The following is a 17,500-nucleotide window of genomic DNA, read 5'->3' on the forward strand; positions in this document are numbered from 1 at the left end:
CTCACTGACTGTGCCAACACTGAAGGTCTTTCTCTCTCTCTCTCTCTCTCTCACAGCCGCCAAGACGGGGTTGCCCACTCACTCAGTCACCCCCCTTAACTCCCTTACCCACCCCCCCCAACCCACCTTCACACCCACCCTAATCCCCTACCCACGCCTCACATCCACTCTAATCTTACCCCCCCTACCCACCCCTATCCACATCTTCCCTTAACCCTTATTACCCCCTACTACCCTTACCTAGCCAGGCGTGCCCAGGGGAGGGGAGGGTGAGGAGAGCGAGAGTGGGGGCGAAGAAGAGAGGGGGTGAAAGTGAGTGGGGTGACAGTGAAGGGTAGGAGGGGAAAGGAGAGAAGGATAGACGTGAGAGAAAGTGGGATGGGGGGGTGGTGAGGTGAGAGAGGGAGTTGGATGAGAGTGAGTGGAGTAGAGGCGAGAATAAAGTGGATGGGGATGAGAGGAGATGGGAGTGGTGGAGGTCAACCACATGAGGAGGAGGAGGGAAGAAAAAGGGAGGGGGAGGGAGGAGGTGAGAGGAGGGGGAGGGAGAAAGGAGTGAGTGGAGATGACGTCACACTCCTCTACTGCCTCTCGCCTTACCTCCGCGGAGAAGAGGGAGGGGAGGGAGGGAGGGAGGGGAGGGAGGGGAGGGAGGGAGGGAGGGAGGGAAGGGAGGGAAGTAGGGAGGGAAGGAGGAACAGGTGTATCAGTAGGGAAGGAGGGACAGTAATACCAGGAAGTAGGAAGGAAGGAAGGAGGAAGAGAAGGAAGGGAGGGGAAATAGGGTTTGAGGTGAAGCAAGTAGTGTAGAGAGAGAAGCAGTAAATAAACACAAAGGAGATACTCAAGGGAGGGAGAGGGAGGGAGAGGGAAGAGAGAGGGAGAGAGAGGGAGGGAGGGAGAGGGAGGGGAGAAGGAGGGTGATGGAAGGTAAAGTAGACTACAGAGATCAAAGTTCTCAGCGCTCCAAGAAAATACTCCACACCGAAGGCAGAGGAATGTGGGAAGGAGGAGGAGGGAGAGGAGAGTGGGAAAGGGGTATTGGAGGGAATGTGGAGATGGGTGAGGGGATTTAGAGTTAGTTGGGGAGATTTAGAGCGAGTTGGGAGGGATTTAGGGGAGGAGTGAGGGAAACAAATGGGGAATGTTTGTAAGTGTCTAAATGGAGCGACAACATCATCAGGCAAAGACGTTCATCAAGTGTGTTTACAATATCAGAGTGACACTTGATTTAGGTTATGAATTCAATAAAACCACTCGAGTGTCAGTCAGGAACCTCGTTAGACTCTAGGTAGTGTCAGCCGAAAATTCCATCATCAGCTAAGAATTTCGTCAGCATCTATGAAGAGTCAGCACAGAACTTAACACTGAATGCAAGTTCTACCAAAAATCCCCCACAAGAACTCAGAACCATAGCCCACGACTCAAATTAGTTTCAGGACTTTACCAATAATATTTCCCAGGTTTTATATATCGTATCTTTCCTTAGAACAAACACAAAATTCCCCTCGTCGGAAATAATCAATCGGGAACTGAATTTTTTTTTATCATTTCACGGGATTGCTATGAAGAACTAGATCACTAAACACAGAATCCAATTGATGTGAGGTGATGTCCCTTTCTTCCCTAGTTGTAACCTTTCCCTCTGACTTTCTCAACACCATAAATACACAGGAGTTCTACACGATAACACTCCCAGTACTGTAGCATATGAACACTGTAGCTATTTCCATTCTCAACTCATACATGGATAGAACCATAGATATATTCTACCCAACACCACTCGCATACCCTTGTAGATAAAAGTCAATCAGCGAACCATCTTCATATCTGAGGCGTTGGCGACGACAGTTCTCCATTCTAAACATTCTCGGGCTGTTTTCATCAATCCTCTAAGGTTTTGTATCTCTTGGAACCCATAAATAACTATAGGATATTCAATTTTCCACATACTATACTTTTGAACCTATATATAAAGACCTCTGCATTAGTCATCCTTGTCACTTCACACACAGCACCTGCACAGAGACCTTCTACTCATTACCAAGCATAACACAATCTACTTATCTGCATATATTAAGTCACCTTGAAGATCTGTCTACTCTTATCAACACACAAGCTTTACAAGACCCAAACCATAAATAAATCTTGCATCTTCACCATCAGATAAATAAAATGTCTTTCAATATAAGGAATAAGAACTATGATTACAATGTCAGACACACACTGTATGTTTTAAATAAATAAATAAATAAAATCACTTGAACAACTCCACCCTAGTTTATTTCACCTAATGATTTGAGGGGGATGAGGTTAGATTATGTAATGCTTAGATAGGATAGGTTAGGTTATGTTAGTTTAGGTCAGGTTAATCTTTAGGTAAAATAAGCTGGAGCGGAGATTCTTCAGGTAATACAAAATAATCCCTCCCAATTCAACCTATTCACATCAGGTATACACTATAAACCTTTGGCAATAAGTTACTGCACCTGATACATAAATTTGTAAACTGTCATGGTAGGAGCTCCAGGGTATAACTCAAGAGAAGTGGTCAAATAAACAGCTCAACTTACCAGAGAGTATAGCTGCTCTCTCCTTCCTCCAGTCCGGGCCAGTCTCCCCCTCCAGCCGAGATCTGTGATGCAAATAAATGGTGAGCTTAGCTAAAGGTCACACAGGCTGGCATTGTCAACATTTCTCCATTACTAGTGGTATCCTTACTGGGAATAGTCATGTACAGTTTTATACACACAGGAATATATAGTGTGGGTGTGTGTGTGTGTGTGTGTGTGTGTGTGTGTGTTTTCTTTGTAGCTTTATCAGTTGGTCTGGGAATTATTGCTGATACAGTATATATTTCCTACAACACCTGGAAGAGAAATACAGACATACAGCATACAGTATGGTGTATAATATTCATCCCACTGTACCAACACACTTTAAAGAGGTGTGGCACTGGGTCAACTGTGGTGCCGGGCTGAATGGAATATAAAGCAGACGAGTTAGACTCTTTTTCGGGGACAGAAGAGGATTTACCAGATATGCATACAAAAGGGGGATCTGAACCTCCCCTTAGTCAGAGTTTTAGTGTTGGATACCCTTACAAACCTTCCTCAGAAACAAAAGACATTATAATACCTTAATATACTGTACAGGTAATTGATATGGTAAATAATTATGGTAATATATATACAGGCATAGCATACGTATTATAATTACCCTCACTCTAAAACATTAAACCCAAAGCTGTACCATTTCTTAAACTAAATTCCCAATGGTCTGGATAAATAATTCTGTATTTAGTTAACAACATCCCGACAGAGGAAATATATAAATATATATACAGCAGCGTATACTAAATTTCGTGTATTGATCTCGGAGACAAACAAACTTCGACAGAAAAGAACTTTAGTTACAACTCAAGACTCCGTTTTTTTTTTTTGAGGTTCTGTTCCCCGGATCCATCCTTCATAAATATGGAAATTGGAGAGAGATAACAAAGAGACAGAGAGAATTTACGATCCACCACTCGACATCACCAGTAAAAATGCGTAATCTCTGGGGACGATAAATGAAAAACACAAGTGAAATTTATCCAACAGCATAACAAATTCTCGGTATACTAAAAACAACAAGAGTTTAATTTACTTATGAAAAAGTCATACCGAGTGGGAAGAGTCATACACCGAGTGATTTTGATTATGCTACGGACGTCATCACCAGAGGGCGCAGAGTTAATTAGTGGCAGAGATGCTTGGAGGCAGAATCTATATACGGTAATGCCTCAACTCGCGGAGGGAATGAGGGGTTAAGTGTTTCAAGTGATGCTATGACCGGCAAGAGTACGAGGGGGGAGGGAGGGAGGGAGGGGGGAGGAGAGAGGGAGAGAGAGAGAGAGAGATTGCACAGGGGTCAAAATAACACATCCAAGGAAGATTTACTTTGCATATTTGCTTCAAAGGTGAAAACATGAGGAAGGTATTTGAGAGAAGAGTGATTCTATTTCCTGTTTTTGATCTTATTCTATACTTTCATAACCACTTCTTTGTTCTTCTATTTCCTTTCCTTTACTGAGAAGTTGAAGTGGAGGAAATATAACCCAAGAGATGAGACATAGACCCAGATATGTTGTATATATCGTCTCTTTAAGTTCTAGACATTACAAGACATTCAAAGACAGATATTTCAGGGTCCTCTCAAAGACAATTACAGAGAAAAACAGACAGACATTTTAGGGTCCTTTATTTTACTAGATTGTCCTTTAATTTACTAAACATTATATTATTCTATCTAAATTCACTTTCTTTAGTTAAATCAGTCAAACAAATAAATTTTCGAGGGTAAATATACTAATTATGTTTCCCCAAAAATTACCACTGAATGAAATATAATCAATAATTTCTCTATACATTTTCAGAATTATTTACACATGATAAATTTTTTTGATGGGGTTAATTTTATATAACTTTTGATATTATTTGGTTTTTATGTGGTGATGCGAATAAACCAGCCATATTAACTCAAGTATCCACAGTTGATCATAATGAAGACTTTTAAATGACTGTGGATGACATGGATTCGTTTTCAATAGTTAATGTGTAAGCTGATGATGTGTGGGTATTTCTATGTTGGTTTAAGTCTGTTCCACTTGCTCTCTTTATCATTTTCTCTCTATCTCCTCTCTTCTTTATGGTGTCTGTGCCTCCTTTGATCTATCTAATAAAGCATAAAGAAAGAAAGAAAGAAAGAAAGAGAAAGAGAGAGAAAGAGAAGGTTGAAGGTTGAATCCTCCTCCAACCCCCTCAGTATTAGATTTGAATCCTACACTTAGAAGTCAAGACCAAGTTCATTGCTATTCAAGTCTAAGTTCAAGACCCTGGATAACTTTCGGAGTTGTTTCATAACCGGAGCCCAAGTCAAGTCACTGAATCCCATTGTATGTAAATGATACTATTACGCTAAAATGTGATCATAGTCATGTTATCTAAACCATTTTCAAGTACATAGGAGCAACAGTTAGGTGATAAACGCACAATTAATAAGAAACATAGACGAGGGACGCAGATTGTTTGTGGACCCTTAAGATATACAGAGTGACTCGTCCAATCAATACTGTACTAATTAGAAACGTGATGCATTCTCTTGTTTATCATTGGCTCTTTTGTCCATTTCATGAAGAGAAGTTCTCAAGGACTTGGGGCGAGGAACCCGGCCAAGTGACAGAGTGTAAGACCCAGACCAGGTCCCAAGTGCTTGTGCTTGACATCAAGATTAGACCAAGTCATTGTAGATTCCTCCTCAAGACTGGCCACGAATCTAAGACAACTCTTGTATATTTCAACACTGCCTCCACCATAATTTTAGATGTTTCATATATATATATATATGTAAATTATTGTTCTTACTACTGTGATATGTCAGAATTGCTCCTACAGGCACAGTAGTTCCGTTCCATCTCTGCTTCGTGTAGTCACCTCAAACACTCTCCGACTCTCCCCATTTATTAAAGCTTTCAAGGCCCCACTTCTTCTTTACTCCAGTCTATTGTTAGCTTCAGTTATCTACCTCCCTTCTGTTCAACAATACTCACAGGTACTCAAGTTGATTCACAGCCTCCAGCTCTTCTCCATTCTATGCACTATTACTCAAACATTATCCTTGTTTTAAATACCACTGCATTGCTCTTTCCAGGATTTACTTTTAACTTTCTATAGCAAGTTTCACCATAATATTTTACCACTCACTCTAATTCACCTTCAGACTTTGCCAGTAACTCAGCATCACAGGTAAAGACCCAGTGGAACAACTTCCACTGTGTCATCATGTCTATTTTATTCTCCAGTCAACCAATTTCATTATTCATATCGTGTATTGCTTCAGCATACATCCCTCACACACTCCCCCAGATATTTTGAAACACTCACTCACTACAATCAATTCTCACTCAATCACTATTCCCATTATGAAAACTCACAACAGCTTTCAATGGTCTTGTGTACACTGCACCCTATATAAGGCCAGCAGTCCTCACAAGGCCTTTCTATTTACTTAACGACATGCTTTCTCTAGAACCATAAATGCAGCAAATACTTTCACCTTTTTGACTAAACTTCTCTTTACTGTTTACCTTAGTACTTGTATCTAATCAATTTACCTGCATGTACCTTCCTCTTCCTTTACTAAACCATCAAATTTCTCAACCTATCCATACTGTAAGCTGTCACCATGCACAACTGTTCACTACCCTGCCACATACTCTCCTGAAGACACTAACACACCCTATAGTTCTTAAACCTATTCTTATATAACGAAATAATCTATTCATTTCCCTAAACTCCGGTATGATTATTTTATTTACATCTGTCGTTTTGTTTCCTCATCTCTGTTATGTAATCAGGATTTATTAAATTTTTTACCTCGTGTGGGATAAATGTGTACATCATCCTCCTCCTCCTCCTACTGAGTCAAGTTCTTCAAGGGTAAATGGTACTTTATTAACATATATTCTGGTTTGTAATTTGTCTTCAGTATAATTTACCTGTGTATGACATATATTGTTTGATAATTAATTGCAAATGTTTGGTAATTGATGTAACTTCATTTTGTCACTTGTCTACGCTCCTTGTGATATTTTGACATTAAATTTTCACTCATAAGTTTCTATAATTATTCTGCTCTTCTTTTAGTTTTCCAAAATACTGTAGTTTAATTTATGTTTATGGGTTTTTTCTGTGTACAGTTTTCCTTATCTTTCATATCAAAGTTTCAGAACTGAAGAAAAATTTACTTAGTTTTCTTTCTGAGTTGCACCTCTTATGTATACATCCGCCGGTGTGTAAACTGTACCTAGGAATGGTCTCCCTCTCTTTTTATATAAATTCCTAAGCAAGTATACAGTAAAGTTCTCTTGTACACATTTCGTATGTTTATGTAACGTCCCAACAGTTGATATTTTTATACAATCTACCTATACAGTACACAAATTCTTATAAATGTTCACAGTACTGTATTAATTTCTGACAATGACTGAGAACAAGACATCAGCTACAGTTCGTATTATTATAGGTATTGTTGTGAGAGGATTGACACATTATTCATTTTGTTCCTCAATACACCCAGGTGAAACGTACAACATCATCTTTGTCTCAGAAATCCTTGTCATATTTACTTGTATTTTAATTCATAATCGTTGATAATAAAGGATACAAAACTCTGCATCTCCAGTGGCAAGTAACTATGGAGACTCACACTCCACCACTCCACCAGCTACCATATTCATCTGATCATATTTACTCTTTTGTCCTGAGCTCACAAAAGGATGTGTGGCAGAGAAACGTTAAGTGACATCCTTGCAGAAATTTAATGAAGGGTGGAATGACGTGCTAGAAGAATCTCACTACCACGATGAGAACCACGCAAAAATTCCACCGTCCGAAGAGGCACTCGCCGGAAGTTTGCCGTCGGTAAGTGGCACCCTTGTGGACGCTCGGTGATCTGGTGTGCCGAACCCAGGAATATAAATATGGAGTGAAATAACAACTTTCTCATATAGAGAGCGAGGCACCTTACAGATCCTCACCATTATTGAGAGTGATACCTACGATGATGAATACTAAATGAAAGTGGCGCAGAAGTTCACCATCGAGAAGACTGGTGTGTGTGTGTGTGTGTGTGTGTGTGTGTGTGTGTGTGTGTGTGTGTGTGTGTGTGTGTGTGTGTGTGTGTGTGTGGCAGATTCTAGTCCTTAATAAATTAGTATACGTACATCTTCCCCGAGCCTCTGACGTCCATTATTGATTTTCCGAGACCAGCGTGAGTACCCGATGATCTGGCTGCCCGTATCTCGCAACTTACACTAATTAAACGCTATTCCACTGATTGTACTTATTTATATCACTCTAGGGGACAGTTCAGTATCTCTCCAATTGGTAGTTACGAATCTCTCTAATTGGCACTTACGAATCTCTCTAATTGGCAGTTCAGTATCTCTTTTATATAGCAGATGTCATACACAACTATAGTATGTCCCTATCACTACCCAACCCAACCCAACCAAATTAAAACCAACCCAACTTAACCCAACCCAACTTAACCCAACCAACCCAACCCAACTTAACCCAACCAACCCAACCCAACCCAACCCAACCCAACTTAACCCAACCCAAACTACCATAACCTAACCACAAGTGTTATACTCAAGAGACAGAAGGAGTGAACACAAACATAAAGAGCCACTCAAGATATTCATGGCTCACGGAGTTCTCGGAATAATCTCTCAGGACCACCCCATTGGACAGAGCAGCAGGTCATGTCCGACACATAAACACAGAAGTACATCCTGTATTTCATCATCATCATCATCATCATCATCATCATCATCATCATCATCATCATCATCATCACCATTGCAAATTCACTTACGTAACGTCCACATCAATCATTTGTTTCCCTCAATTCTCTCAACTGTTATGGATTTCGATGAATTATTCCCTCCATTATTTCGTCCTCATTACTAACAACTTCACATCACAACCCCAGGAGACAAAGAATATTTTTTATGAGTTATTGTAATTCCCAACCAGCCTATATCACAGCACCCCTAACTTGATAAAATTACAACCCAAATCACATGAACACGGTAACACAATCTACATCACAACACCCCTAAACTGATAAAATTACAACCCAAATGACACAATAATTAATAACCTAACTTGACATACCATTACAACCCAAATATCACAATAAGTAATAACTCACACACACACAACCATTTCACTCCACAATAACAAATGCTGGAGAGTAATTAATATTCTGATGTAATATAAGAACAAAAATCGATATAAAATGCAATACAGTGAAATTTCTAGATGAACTATATGTGAAGGAAAGCCCTGTTATATCGAGGGTCAATTAGATGCGGAATCCCCATCTAACGAACTATAATTAGGATGTGAACGAACATTAGACTGAGCTCTGTTGCAGGGACGTTTCACTGTATTCTAAATAACACAAAGAATATAAGTCAATGAATCCAGCATATCAGCGACGCACAATTCTGAACTAATTCACACTGGCTGGACTAGGGGGAGAGAAGGTACCTCTGGGGTCTAAAATCTCCAAGACTGTACTATATATATACACCAAACTCTAATGTACTGTAGTCTAAAAAAATTGATGTCGACGAGTAGAATGCAGGATCATCAACTCAAATTTCAAAATGATAAATTCCGGCTTAAATTTTAAACTAAGTACAGAATTCATGAAAAACAAAGCATTAAAATGAAAAATACAGCAGTGGTTGATTCCGATATAGTACCCATTTTGTATTGAAGTTGTGTAATGACTGATGGCAGGAATTGACAACATACTGTAGATACTGTGTACAGGTAAGAGACAAAATCCCAAATTCATGGATGAAAAATAAGTTGAAATAAGTTAGTGTAAAAAAAATAAAATATTGAAAAAACTAAGTTATTTTAATTATTGTTGGATGGACTTGGTAATTAATTTATAAATGAATATAAATAACAAGTACAGGAGTCGTAATAAAGAAATACTATAACTAAAAAAACACATGATTAATATTCTAAAACAATAAGAGCTCATTTGACTTCACAGTGAAAGTAAGATGGAGTATTAATTCTCAACTTATTAAATCAAATATGTAAATTATAAAGAGGAGATGACTTTAAAAAAATATGTCTTAAATTACAAGGAAATTAAAAAGTTATATTCCGAGTTAACACTTAGCTTGACACGGCATGTAAGATGTGACACTCGTACGCACCTGGGACTCAAGATGTCCTTAGCTCGAGGTCCATAGCGGCTCTGAAGTACCGACGACCACGCATCCTGGTCACTGGCCGTCCGAGTGCTGCTGACACCCTCCTCACTCTCCCTCTCTTCCATCTCACTTGACCTGTCCTCTCTCTCACTTGACCTGTCCTCCCTCTCGCTTGACCTGTCTTCCCTCTCACTCGACCTGTCCTCCCTCTCGCTTGACCTCTCCTCCCTCTCGCTTGACCTCTCCTCAGTCCCGTCATAGTCATCACTGCTTGACACACCACGTGGGGACCTGCAAGAGATAAGGTACGTTCATTAATTATGGGTGTGTGTGTGTGTGTGTGTGTGTGTGTGTGTGTGTGTGTGTGTGTGTGTGTGTGTGTGTGACCATACCAACACATCTACTGAACCTCTAATATCTTACATCAAGTCACCACAACACTCAGGAGCTTCCATCATTAACTCTGACCTCGTGACCAATCCAGTGGCTGATGGTTATCCTACACATGTGCCAAATATCACAGTAATTGACCTATCTCTGTCCCCTATACACCTTCAGAAAGAATAATTAATTTTCTTAGGAACTGATTGGCACCTCTGAATCATGATGCCACACTGGGAAATTTACAACCATACTTTTTTTTCATTAATGTACAGTCACGAAAATACCGAGATTCATACTTGTGAATCCAGAGCATTTACGGACACAATAAAGCATCAGTCTCTACTGCTTCGGGTTCAAGAGTCTGAATCTCGAGGTTCGTGGAGCCGCAAAAGACGAGACAGGGCCTTTGATCGTGACTGTTTATCAATCATTGCGAAGTAAATATTGGTTGTGAATTCTACAGATGTGTCAACGTGGCTTCTAACCATCAACCAATCAACTTCAACTAATTGTATCGGTTATTATAAAAGCCAAAAATGATCAGTACAGTACATAGTCAATGGATGAAATGGTCACCTAGATACTGTAGTGTACAATATCATGGTGGTTTTCCTCCTCGTGTACAGTCCAGTTATAGGGGATTCTTCATGTCTCTATCCTCACGTCCAGAAGGCTACTGGTGTCAAAATGAACAGAATTAAGAACAGGATAAGGGTTTCTAATTTTCTTCATCATCACCAGAACCTACATACACCACACCACTGTACCTACACTGTCTATATTTATACTGTGCTCTATACTGTACCACCATAGTCAATATAGTATACTGTATATATGCCTATTCAATTTTAACCTGCATGATAATTTTATTTTACTCTTATGTAGCTGTAATAGTAGAGTAGTAGTAGTAGTATAGTAGTTGTAGTAGTAGTAGTAGTAGTAACCAAGTAGACTTATGAGGAAGGAGAGACGTTCTTCCTAGATAAGTATTAACATATAGATACTTTATGTCAGTGTCTGGTGTGTTATAATACTAAAAGAAATAAAAAACATCTAACATGACCATAACTTTATACATTATTATCATTCCTCCTAATTTATATATATTACCAAATTTTATTAACCTGAAATCTAAAAAAAAAAAAAAAAAGTTGAATGACAAAATAAAACAAAAGTGCTGGTGTTTCAATTATCGTCAATATTCATGTTTTAAAGATACATTCCCTCATTTGTGCTGTAAACAATGAATATAAATTAGTTTATTGTTAACAAGTTTTTTTTTTTTATTATGGAATTGTATTGATAAAATGATCCTGAACTGAACACAATCTATGATGAGTGTTCATATTGGTGTTGGATATTGTTTTATTTCCACAATGGGATGATTAAAGTTTGTTATAAAACATTAAATCACACACACGCAAAGAAATAATTAGTATATCCTTGAAATATAAACAATCCACTTTAGTTTATTTTGTTTACTTTTTATTTACAGTAATTATTTTTATTTATTGATTGATTTTTATTTTATTCAGAGGGATTATTTTTGTCCAGGTGATCTGTTCCTCCTGCCGGGGCACCTCACCTGGTTGTTACTCTCTCACAGGAGCTTCCTAAGGTTCTATACTGATAATTTCAAAGGCATTAAATCTCTTATAAAGCCAAAGATGGATCACATACTGGTGGTCTGTATGTATAGGTGGAGGTGGTAAAAATGTATAAATACCCTGTACTATTTTGTATTGTATTGCAAAAAGGAAAACTAAGCTCTGAAAGATAATTTGAATTTAAAAATGTAAGAATATTTGTGTAATACTCACCTCAAGTCCAGCTTAGATATATGAGAAGATTTCCAGTCATGTTTGGGAGGAGAAGTGGGTCTTCCATCATCAGACCTAACCAATAACGGGGGAATACCGTCCCCCTTACAGGGTGAGTTTGGCCGGGGCTCACCCTTGCATGGAGAGGAGGCTGGTGAGCGGTTTTTAGAGAAGCTCTGGAACCAATTCTTGTGCCTGGCAATGAGCTCCTGGTGTTGCTCGTGGGTTGAGAACTTCCTTTCCAGACTTTCAGGCTTGGCTGGCTTCTCAGGCCTATGTCTCCTTAGTTCTGAGGCAGACAGTTGCTCCGACTTGACTGACTCGGGTTTAGAGGCCAACTTGGAGTCGGCGACTTTGCCTGGAGGCCAGCGACGGGGCGGGTCGGACTCTGTGCTGGAGGTCGAGAGGGAACGACTGGAAGCAGAACCTGGCCGACGGAGCCCCAGATTTGCCATGCCCAACCCCATGCCCACGGGCCCCACACCGTCCTGGTGGGTGTGACCGTTGGTGGTGCGGGCCGGGCTGGGTGACGTGGAACGGGATGATGAGGAAGAAGCCTCTCCCGCTGACCTGGCAGGAGAGACAGAATCCCCTCGAGGGCTTCTGCCACGACCCTGCTCCTCACTGCCCAGAGTATCCCCCAATGTCCGCCTCAGGTGGTGTGTGGTCACGCCCGGTCGTGCGGTGGTGGTGGTGGTAGTGGTGGTGGTGGTTGTCGTTGTGGTGGGGAAAGATGACTTCTTGGCTTCTGTTGTGCCAGGGTCAATCTTGGTCTCAAATTTGGACACTACCTTAACCTCCGGCTTTACCTCAGTCTTAGTCAAGGAGGCCGATGGTATTGCCTTAACTGGGGCAACTACTTTGGGCTGGGCAGAGTCTCCCTGACCCATCTTTTCAAAGAGGGCGCGGGCATTGTTGAAGCGGGCCAGGTGGGACTCTGTGCGGACCACGGTAGCATACGAGGGCCCGTCGCCTCCACCCGCAGTGCTGACGGTGGTGGTGGACGCCTCTTCTTCAGGGGCGGCCCGACTTCCACCACCTCCACCACTACCCTGGAACATGCCGGCGATCTTGGAGACCTTGGATGACGTGGAGGCCCGACTGCGACCCTCCTCCACCACCCCCTGCAACAACACAACCAGATTAATATTCTCTCCCATTAATAAACAGAATATCTACCCACAACAACTCAACACAGGTACCCAGCATTGTGTAACATAAACATTAATAAAGGTACAAATTAGGTACCAACAAAGATACAGTACAGTTTATAGAATCATTGGATGCAGTATCATGATGTTTGTGCCTTAACCTTGATATGAATGGAAATATATCTTAAAACTACTACATCTTGTCATGTACAGTCGTGAATAAAAGTCCTGCTCAGGTCCAAAGCATTTATGGACAGAATAATGTATCAGTCTACTGCTTCGGGTTCATTAGTCTGAATCTCAGGGTTTGTGGTTCAGGAGGAGAGGTGACAGGATTTTTGTTTGTGACTGTACACATATATATATATATACTGTACTGCAGTAGGTGTTATGTTAACCCTCAATAGTGATTATCGGTGGTCGACTGAATACAGCAGTTGCCTCCTGTTCCTGAGGTCAATGGTTCAATCACTCCCAGTTCACCCAGCTGTAAATGGGTAACTAAGTTTTCAACGTCGGGGACTGATTACAGTACCGGCCATGGTGCATCCTTTGTACCGAAGGCCTATGGGACCCACTTTCACTTTTTACAGTCAGTAGAGCGAGGCGTCATGCTCACAGCTATACAACATGAGTCCTTCACTTGACACACGCACAAAATTCCAATAACAATAAAACAAATAATGACTAGAAATAAATACAACGATTTCCCATCACTATTTCCAGTAACACTCGCCCAAACTTCTTGTACACTACAGTACCACAGTATCGTTCACTGATTAATAAAATAAACAGACAAACACCAAACCAGTTTCAAAACATTTAAAATCCCAACTAACAAACAATATATATATATACTAGTTTGCAGTAACAATTGCAAGGCCTAAATCTAACTATGATAAAATACTCGCATAATTAAGCCTGTTGTTAAAGGAGGAACACGTCCCTCCCTCCTACACTGTGTCATAACCAAGGGGCCATAATCTGAACAATAACAAATAAAATAATAATACTCAAGACTTTATTGTTACTACACACTAAATATCATTATAATCCACCAATAATTGTCTTAGATATGTTCAAGTATAATGAAGAGCCTGCATATGCCAAGTACTTGTCAACATTAGTCAACAAAGAATCGACCTTTTGGTTAAGTCTACTTAGGTTAGGTCAAATCTAGTTACATTAGGTTAAATCTAGTTAGGTTAGTTTATTTTTAGTATAATTAGATTAGATAACATTAACCTCCCAGTCTAGTAAGAGCCTGATCACCTCTCTTGTTATCTACACTACACCAACAGGCACACACACGAGTCACCCCTCACCTACAAGTTTTCTCTCAGGCCAGGTAGAGAACGGTGTGTACGGGCCGCAGATTTCCTCATGCGGTAGTCAGTTCAACGACCGCAGGAGGCCGGGAGGGAGGTGTGAGGCGGTCTACTCCTGCTGCCTGACTCCAAGTGACCGTGTGTGTGTTAATCCCTCCTGTACCTGGTTAATCCCCATTTTACACCTTATTAATCCCTCCTACACCTGATTAATCCTTCCTACACCCGATTATTCCCTACTGTACCTAATTAATCCTTCCTGTCCCTGGTTAATCCTCTTTTGTACCTGATTAATCCTTCCTGGACCTTATCAATCCCCCCTACACCTGATTAATCCTTCCTGCACCCGATTAATCCTTCCTGCACCTGATTATTCCCCCGTGCACCTAATTAATCCCTCCTGCACCTGATTAATCCCCTCCTGAAGCGGATTACGAGGATATGGGCGGATTTTTCCCATTCCTTTTCATCACGTGTGAAGTAAATGGATTCTTTTGTCTATTCTTTGTAAATCTCTGAGCGGATTAACCAGATTTCTGACGTATTAAAAAATCCCAGATAAATCCTCGCTGAATTTGGATTACAAGAAAATCTGGCATGCTTAAGTTCTTTATAATAAACCCTTTGAGTACGATGACTAAACCCCTTCAATTCAATAAATCAACCCCTTGAGTACAATGGTTTAACCCCTTGAGGATGATGTCATTGTACCCGGTGGATTACAATATCGTATTCAAGGGGCAAAGTCATCATAAGAAAGTGTTTAAATAATCGTACTCATAAGGTTTAGTTATCGTACTCAAGGGGGTTAAGTCATCGTACTCAAGGGGGTTAAGTCATCGTACTCAAGGGGGTTAAGTCATCGTACTCAAGAGCACAAGAAATACCGAATTACATTACTGTATTTTACACTACGAATAAAATAAATAATAATTAAAATGATAATCAGTAAAAGATAAATCTAATTACACTGAGGTAAAAATAATTATGTAACATTATATTAGTTAAATAATATACATAATACAATATAACACCAATAAGATCTTAGTTATTGAAGCGTAGTAATTCAGTACAACATCACTAAAACACATCAACGTCGTCAACATCTGGTTCTGAGAAAAGCTGAGGAGGATTTTATTGAGACCGGCTGAGACCCGACAAACTGATAGACATTGCAATCTTGGGTGTAGTTCTACCTCCCCACCTGCTTCTCCACCCCTCTTCCCTCTCCCCCACCCTCCACCTCTCCCTCTCCTCCACTCTTCCCTCTCCCCCACCACCCCCATCTACCACCCTCCACCTCTCCCTCTCCTCCACTCTTCCCTCCCTCCCTCTCACAACCCAACACCAGTACCGTAATATATCTGCAATTTTAGACAATTTTCCAATCTAATATTCAATCAAGTACTCAATCATCCTATCTTGTGCCGTGGGTCCCAAATTGGCCGGCTCTTGGTGGTGAAATGGCAACTACTTCTGCCCCACATATAGTAGCCAGGGTTCGAAGCCTAACTGGTAGAGAGAGGGAATGAAATCAAGAATGTGTGAATGTTTCTATGCAAATTTTCTCTGTTTATATTTCAACATTAACTTTATTAACTGAGATAAACCAACAAAATATCATTACTGAGATTATGTTCTAGGTACCAAATCATGTGTTCAGTTACCCACACAAATTTGCGTATTATTTACAAGGTTATAATAATGTTAAAAATGTTTACTGTTTATATTAGTAGATAGATATAGTTAAATTAAGGTTAAATATTGATAATGTATGTGGTTTAGAAAATGTCAATTCGAATTTTCCTCCATTTCCTGAGCGTCATTTCACATCATTTAGGCAATTATCAGTAGAATGAGTAAAATAAGTAAAAGTATTCTAACATCTCGAATAAGGATAGAAAAATAGGACAATTAAACCTACAGACTTCAGATCACCATGAGATGTATAGAGGAATGTAAAACACCTTCCCACCAAGACCATCAGTTGATATATTTAGCGGGAAATACAACAGCCTCGGCCAGCTGCTCATATAAGAACAGAAGTCTTATTTCTTGTTATGTTTTACTGTAACTGAGTCTATGTCAAGATTCACAAGAGTTCGTAAATCCAAAGAGCTTTTCACGTAACTGGATATAAAAAGAATATATATTATGGTAGAGTTTTAATATATATTTTGTATTCGCTTGAGTTAAATGCGTATACTAATCTAGTTAATGGATTTTTTTTTAACTCACGAACATTTAGGACTCTTATTTTGTATCGTAACTTGATTTAAATGCGTTTTCTCATCTAGTTAATGGCATTATTTAACTTTATGAACCTTTGAGAATTAAATTTAGGCTTAAGCGAGCCCAGTTACGACGGGTTCTCAAGGCAGATGTTACGAGACAAAATTAAACTTACAATCCTTTAAAAATCCAATATTAAATAGAAGCTTACGTGGATATAAGACATTTTTACTTCACTTAAGGGAATTGGGGGGAAGATACTTAGAGAATAATGACTGTAGAAGTGATAATACGAGGCGCAGGGAATTCCTAGAGGTGAGAGTACATTCTGGGAACAGCGGGCGTGGCAGGCGGGCGTGGCAGGCGGGCGTGGCACACTATGACCCGCGCCTTCGTCTCACAAGTAGCGGTACATAATTACTGAATCTTTTGTATTTGCTTTATTGGAATTTATTAATCACTGTATCTAACCCAACCTAACCATTTATTGACGAATGATAGTGTGTGTGTGTGTGTGTGTGTGAGGGGGAGTCGACCCTCTTCCTCTCAAGCCATTGGAATCTAATTTACCTCCTCCCCTCCTCCTGTCCTCCCCCTCCTCCCTCCTCTCTCTCCGACCTCCTCTCCCTCTTTCCTCCTCTTCTCTCCCTCACTTTCTTCCTTTCCGCCAATGTTAACTTTCTCTCTCTCTCTCTCTCTCTCTCAAGATCACGTTCATCTACACCACACGTTCTTAAGACAGACATACACACACAGACGAAAGCTAAACGATTGAACACGCGTAGAGAGAGAGAAAGA

The 17,500-nt window shown here is 40.2% G+C and overlaps 1 protein-coding gene across 18 annotated transcripts in view; it reads right to left on the minus strand.

The window, feature by feature from the left end:
- The window catches only part of LOC121853307, a 213,670-nt gene that overhangs the window by 95,566 nt on the left and 100,604 nt on the right, over positions 1–17,500 (minus strand). For 17 of the 18 annotated variants that reach the window (XR_006086302.1, XM_042347335.1, XM_042347334.1 and 14 more), the window contains 3 exons: positions 11,992–13,115; positions 9,791–10,078; positions 2,574–2,635 (listed from right to left, as the gene is read on the minus strand). Coding sequence is in view for 16 of the 18 variants with exons in the window: in XM_042347335.1 (XP_042203269.1) it covers positions 2,574–2,635; positions 9,791–10,078; positions 11,992–13,115 (1,474 nt within the window). In the remaining 2 variants the exon portion in view is untranslated. Of the gene's footprint in view, positions 5–2,573; positions 2,636–9,790; positions 10,079–11,991; positions 13,116–17,500 lie in introns of those variants that run through there. The other variant, XM_042347351.1, reaches the window with a different exon arrangement.

Source organism: Homarus americanus, unplaced genomic scaffold, assembly GCF_018991925.1.
Source record: "Homarus americanus isolate GMGI-L3 unplaced genomic scaffold, GMGI_Hamer_2.0 scaffold44383, whole genome shotgun sequence".
Lineage (NCBI taxonomy): Eukaryota > Metazoa > Arthropoda > Malacostraca > Decapoda > Nephropidae > Homarus > Homarus americanus.